Here is a 6,950-nt window from a genome sequence, read left to right as displayed (position 1 = left end):
GTTTGGGCCCTACTGATGGGGTCTGGGCCCTACTGATGGGGTCCTGGGCCATACTGATGGGGTCTGGGCCCTACTGATGGGGTCCTGGGCCATACTGATGGGGTCTGGGCCCGGCTGACGGGGTCCTGGGCCCTACTGATGGGGTCCTGGGCCCTTCTGATGGGGTTTGGGCCCTACTGATGGGGTCCTGGGCCATACTGATGGGGTCTGGGCCCTACTGATGGGGTCTGGGCCCTACTGATGGGGTCCTGGGCCATACTGATGGGGTCTGGGCCCTACTGATGGGGTCTGGGCCCGGCTGATGGGGTCTGGGCCCTTCTGATGGGGTCTGGGCCCTTCTGATGGGGTCTGGGCCCGGCTGATGGGGTCTGGGCCCTACTGATTGGTCCGGCGGCCCCTCCACTTTAAGCGTGCGGTGATAATAGCAGGAACCTCTGAGATGTGCCATTTAGCTTCGGATTTCAATGTGAGGGGAGTGTGTGTGTGTGTGTGTGTGTGTGTGTTCTTCTTCTTCTTCTTCCACATCAAACCGGTTCATTCGGTCATTCTCACGACTATTATCGCCGCTTGTTGCAGCGACTGATGATCTCTCAGGTAAGCAGCTCCTATTAGAGGAAGCTTCATTTACAGCCCCCCCCCCCCCCCCCACCACTCCTCTTGCCCCACCACACCACACCCCCCCCCCCCATATAATGGATGGCGGTGGCGCCCGCCTTGCATGCAGGAAAGGTTTAATTAAATCACAGTCCAATCATAATCCATGTTGTTAATTAAACTGGATAATTTATAAGTACAAAAGAGGGTATTTATTAGCTGCTGGTGGCAGCACTGCAGCGTGCACGCTCCCCGTGCACGGGCCCCGGCGCTCACACACCCCCCTGCCATCCAACCTTTTACTATTGATGCCCCCACATGATTGATAATGAGACAGAGCCTGCTGTACTATTTGTCTAATGGCGGTGCAATTAAATCCCTTGTAAATGACCCGCGCCTCATTTCATCCTAATCTATGGAATTTTGATTGAATTTGTCGGCCCTAATTGAAAAATACTGCTATTTAATGTCTGCATTGCAGTTGTGGATCGGGCTGCCTTTAATGAGATCGTGTCCCGGTGACCCTGAGGAGGAGGAGAAGGAGGGGGGGGGGGGGGGGTGGCCGTGCGTGCCCTTGACTCCCTTGAGAAGAGGGGAGGTGGGGGAGGTCAGAGGTCACCGGCGTCCCCCCCGATGTGTTCGACACCGCCGGCGTTGAAGAGCTTTTTCCTGAATTGATGAGGAGGTCGTTCCGTTTGATGCCGGCGCACGAGCAAACATTGTGATTCAGAGCGCCGCCGTGCAGGAGACGGATGGCCCGATGAACGCCAGGCTTCTGGTTTCAGCTGCTTCCAACACAGCAGGAAAGCTCAAAATGGGACCGATTCCAGCCCAGGAGGAGGATTCAAACCTTTAAAAAAACCTTTAAATCGGCCCTGCAGATTCAGTTCATCACCGGCTGGTTTTCCAGGGTCACCTTTCACTTCTGTTCTCGTCTTAAATACGAAGGAAAAACTTTTTTCAATTCAACTTTTCAGGCACAAACACCACCGTAATATCGTTAATAAGTCTTTAAATTAAGAAGTTAAATAACTGCTCTTCTTAAAGTTAAAAATAACAGGAAATATGATACGAATATTCCCCAATTTAAACGTAGAAACCAGACATTCTTAAATTAAAAAAAGCTTTTTACCAGGTAATTTGACTGAAAAATAAAGTGAATCTGAGGTGAAAATCCTTCATCTTTATTTGATATTTCTGTCTGAACATGAGGCATCAAGTCCTTTAATGTTGAAGAAATGTTCAATAAACAGCTGAATGACTCTTTTAGATTTTTCATTTTGAACGGTGGAAAAGAAAAGATCAACTTTGCTTTTAAATTTGTGGTTAAAATCTTCTTCTTCTTTGTGTCTTAACCAGGTAGATTTCATTAGATTAAATAATAAACTATTATGCCCCAAATGTGAATTATCATTAAAGATTATTAAAGATATCATACTGTAATTTATATAAACACAGGTGTGTCTCCATCAGTTGTTGCTGTAGCTTAGCAACACCTCAGCTGATGATGTCACACACAGGTGAACTCAGGTGAACTCTCAGCAGACAACACGGACAGAAAGTCTCCTTCTTCCTCAACCCAAACTGTTTCTATTCCAAAACAGAATCAAGTGTTTTTAATTCTTAAATTCAACCAAATCACACCTTTAAAAATTTAAATTCTGAACCTGATCATGAAGTCTCTTCACTGACATAACGACAAGTTAAAGGAACTTTCTTTTACAAAGGTTCACCTCATCTTTAAATTAGGGCTGGTTAAACGATTAAAATGTTTACTCTAATTATTCACATGATTTCCCTGATTAATCACGATTAATCGCATTAACCCCTATCAATTAAAGGAACAAAAGCCCCCAAAAATAATAAAAAAAAATAAAAAACTGTGTTAATGTGTTAATAAAATATTTATTGGCGTTAAATAACTAGCGAGTTAACGCGATAATAACAAGTTAACTCGCCCAGCAGAGCAACAACAAACTGAACAAACAAACAAACAGAACAACAAACTGCACGTCCAGTTTCCACATGAAACACTCAGAGAGTAAAAACACCGACAGGTCGGGGGTCGTTTTGTAGGTATTCTTAATTATATGCAGGTGGGCGGAGCCTGATCAGGCAACTCAGATCAACCAATGATATATGACTGGGGCTTCTGGGAGGGCGTGGCCTCCTTAGAGACGCTCATCTTAAAAGCAAACAGCTGTTTTTAACTTGTTTATCTTCCTTATTGAGGTGATGAATGAATTTAAGCGTCATTGCTGCGATGTGGCTCGAGTTAGAGTCGATCACAATTTAACCTTTAACTGCAGGCATTACCCACTGGAAGGGATTCAGCCTCAAGCTCGGCTTTATATGTCACCAGACAGGAAAAATGTAAATATTAAAATACAAATACAAATACAAAAAAAGGAGAAATATAAATATTAAAATTACAACACAAAAAATGAGAAATATAGATATTAAAATAAAAATACAAAAAAGGAGAAATATAGATATTAAAATAAAAATGCAAAATAGGAGAAATAAATATTAAAATAAAAATAGAAATACAAAAAAGGAGAAATAAAATAGAAATATTAAAATAGAAATACAAAAAAGGGAGAAATATAAATATTAAAATAGAAATACAAAAAAAGGAGAAATATAAATATCAAAATAGAAATACAAAAAAGGAGAAATATTAAACAGTCTGATCTGACCAGAATCCATCCAGGTCGAACAAACAGGGGCTTTAAATGATTAATAAGAAGCTGATGCGCATTAATTAATGATAAAGACAATGAATCAGAGTCACTGATCTTCAGCTGTTGTGCCTTAAATCTGTATGTGCGCGCGCGTGCGCGTCCAGCAGCAGCTCTTTCCTTTTTTTTTTTTTCCTGGATTCATGCAGCTTATTATTTTCACTGATTTCGCTGAAATGGCTCGTGGTCCCATTTTTCTGTAATTGGCATTCATCCACGAGACCTGCCGCGTCATCCTTCGTCAGCCAATCACAGGCCGGGGGAGGCGGCGCCCTCGCGGAGAAGGCAGCGCAATTAAACGGAGGGGAGCGCAATTTAAATCCAAAACAGTTGTGGAGGCGCGCTGAGCGGACAGGAAACGCACACTTTCACACGCACCTGACGCGCGCGCCGGGTCTCAGAGGGTGAGCGGAGCAGAAAGTCCGCAGCTGCGGTGACATCCCGCACGGGACGCTCCTTCTGTGCAGTGCGCGCGGTGCGTGACGGAGCGGCGGAACCAGTTTCTCTCTTTGGAGGACACAGCTGATGTTCTCTGGACTTTCCTCCACTCCGCTGCGCGGATGGAATCTGGCTCCTGATCGGATTATCTTCCCTCTAAACTCCGCTTACCTCAGAGAGGCGGTGACCCCCGCGGCTCCACCGGGGCTCCGTCCCTCCGCAGCCGCCCTCCGCGCCTCCTCCCCGGCCTCCTCACAGCTCCACCGGTCGGTCTTATGAGCGCAGCGTTCAGCCCGTCCTTCATGGTGATGCAGCGGCCACTCGGAAGCACCACCGCCTTCAGCATTGACTCTCTGATCGGGGGGCCCCCGCAGCCCAGCCCGGGACACTTCGTCTACACCGGGTACCCGATGTTCATGCCGTATCGGTCGGTGGTGCTGCAGCCGCCCCCTCCGCCGCCCCCCGGCCTCCAGCAGGCTCTGCCCGCCGGCCACCACCCGCAGATGCCCAGCCTGCAGAGCGGCTTCTGCTCCAGCCTGGCGCAGGGCCTGACGCAGGGCCTGACGCAGGGCATGGCGCTCACCTCCACGCTGATGGCCTCGCTGCCCGGCGGCTTCTCCCCGTCCCAGCAGCACCAGGAGGCGGCCAGGAAGTTCGGCTCGCAGACGCTGCACGCGGTCTTCGACAAAACTCAGGAGCTGCGGCTGGAAGCGGAGGACGGCAAGAGCTTCCTGCCGGGGAAAGAGTCCGCGCTCCCGGCTTTCCACGACACGGACACGTCGGTGCAAACATCCACAGGTAGGCGGCCTGCGCCTCTGCCTCACCCGGGCCGGGACTCCGAGTGTGGGGCGAGATTCACTCTGCTGCACCGGTCTGGGGTTGGCTGGAAATTTAGTCTGACCTCACGTTAAAAAGAGAAGAAATTAAACTAAAAAACGAGAATATTTGCAGCTTTGAATTTATATGTTTTAATATTTTAATATTTTCAAACTGATATTTGAGGAAAAAATATTTAATTTTTAGGAAATTAATTCGCGCTGAAATTATAAATATCTTTAAAAATGTTAATTCAAATAAAAACGTGAAAATATGAGTTTAATCTGTTAAAATGTTTGTGATCCGTGCACGTGCAGCCGGAGGCCTCGTGTCAGATAATCCACAGTTTACCGGATCAAACAGGGAAAACTCAGTTGAATGTTTTTATGGTTTTATTTGGACGCGCGAGCAGCGGAACCTGACATCCCACAACTCAGTGTCACACACACACACACACACACACACACACACACACACACACACACACACACACACACACACACACACACACACACACACAGGGAGGCCGCTCGGAGACGCTCCGTGCGTAATTACGCGTGAAAACACAAAATCCCTGCGGAGCGCGTTTTGATCCGAACACGGATCTGATGATGGATATTGACACGAGACAGCACGCCCCCCCCCCCCCTCTGTCTCAGACACACACACACACACGCCGCGCGCGCACAGATGTCACATCGTGATGTTTAAAATCTTCATCTCTTTGATTCTTTTTGGGCCGAGTTTTTAAAATGTTTTTTCAACTTTTCGTTTTATTCGGATAAAAATATCCAAACGAGTTAAATTAAAAAAAAATGGACATTTCAGTTTGGAAAAAGTGGAACTTTTTGCGAGCTTTGAGCCTTAAAGTGTGACCCCTCTTCCTGCAGGCAGAGCCGGCAGCAAAGAGGACCCCAAGGAGGAGGACTGCGGCCGCAAAGACGAGAGCTTCTCCATGGACAGCGACCTGGACTACAGCTCCGACGACAACCTCACCTCCATGTGCCACAAGGAGGACGGGGACGGCGGCGGCGGGCTGGACGACGGGCCGCACCTGCACGGCTCCGCCGGCGGCGGCTCCGGCGCGGGCGGCTCGGTGGGCGGCGGCGGCGGGAAGAACCGGCGGCGGCGGACCGCGTTCACCAGCGAGCAGCTGCTGGAGCTGGAGAAGGAGTTCCACTGCAAGAAGTACCTGTCGCTCACCGAGCGCTCCCAGATCGCGCACGCGCTCAAGCTGAGCGAGGTGCAGGTGAAGATCTGGTTCCAGAACCGGCGCGCCAAGTGGAAACGCGTCAAAGCCGGCAACGTCAACAACAAGTCCGGGGAGCCGTCCCGGAACCCCAAAATTGTAGTCCCGATCCCCGTGCACGTGAGCCGCTTCGCGATCAGGAGTCAGCACCAGCAGATGGAGCAGGCCAGACCGTAGAAGAAGAAGAGAGGCCGGGACCTGGTCCAGGTCAGGCGGGCCGGAACTCTCTGTCCCACCGGGAAATTTTCCTGATTCACTCTCCGTTTGGTTCACATTTTTATTCTTTCCATGTTCCGCCTCAGCACGAGGCGCGTGCACGTGTGGGACCGAACGAACCGAGGACTCTGCGCGAGCCCCACCTGTGTGTCTCTGTTGTTTTTGGACTAAATGACGCTGCTAATTTATTTCTATACAAATGTGTAAAAGTAACTAACATTCCGTGAGATTTCCACGTGTGAATTAAAGGATTGAACGTGAGCTGCTGCGGTCACACTTTGTGGGAATCTGGGGGAAAATCAGCGCACGCGGTTCTGATTTCTGGGAGAAATTCCAGTTTAATAGCCTACGGTCTCAACGTGGATGAAAGATGAAGAAAAACTGGATTTTTTTACCCCATTAATTAATTAAGAAGGAAAAAATATTTTTTTCATTAATTTGATTCAAATTAAATTAAAGTTTTATTTCAATTTAATTTAATTTTAACCAAAAACGAGCAAAAAAAAAAAGTGCAAATTTAGAAACTTTCCTTTAAAAATAAAACACCAGAAATGTGACATTTATTTAGATGTCCGGGTCCTGCTGCGCGGTCCCGCGCGGCGCTTAATAATAAACAGCCTGTTAAAGTGCGCGCGCCACATCAGGATGAACTAAAGCAGTAATAACATTTTCTGCATTTTAATTCGGAACAAAAGATCAGAAAGTTTGTCACCTGGGACGTGAGGAAACCCGCCGGTTCCGTCCGGTGTGGTTCCGGAAGCAGCTGTGCGTCATCACACGCGCGCGGACCCACTTTTAAATCACTTTAAACTGCGGTGATCAGCTCATTGATCAGCTCATTGATCAGCTGATCAATAGAAAAATGTTGTTCTGATAATCGATTAATTCTTCAAAGC

General features: G+C 48.0%; 1 protein-coding gene across 1 annotated transcript; it reads left to right on the top strand.

Moving 5' to 3' along the window:
* Positions 1–3,800: 3,800 nt before the first annotated feature.
* On the top strand, positions 3,801–6,015 carry gbx2 (gastrulation brain homeobox 2). The gene is made up of 2 exons (XM_075477076.1): positions 3,801–4,551; positions 5,460–6,015. Exons 1-2 carry the CDS (start codon positions 4,049–4,051, stop codon positions 6,013–6,015), a joined length of 1,059 nt encoding a protein of 352 aa, XP_075333191.1. The 5' UTR covers positions 3,801–4,048.
* Positions 6,016–6,950: the final 935 nt, after the last annotated feature.

The sequence above is a fragment of the Odontesthes bonariensis genome, chromosome 11, assembly GCF_027942865.1.
Source record: "Odontesthes bonariensis isolate fOdoBon6 chromosome 11, fOdoBon6.hap1, whole genome shotgun sequence".
Lineage (NCBI taxonomy): Eukaryota > Metazoa > Chordata > Actinopteri > Atheriniformes > Atherinopsidae > Odontesthes > Odontesthes bonariensis.
Note: the sequence above shows the minus strand (reverse complement) of the source record. Positions and strands in the feature narration are given on the sequence as shown.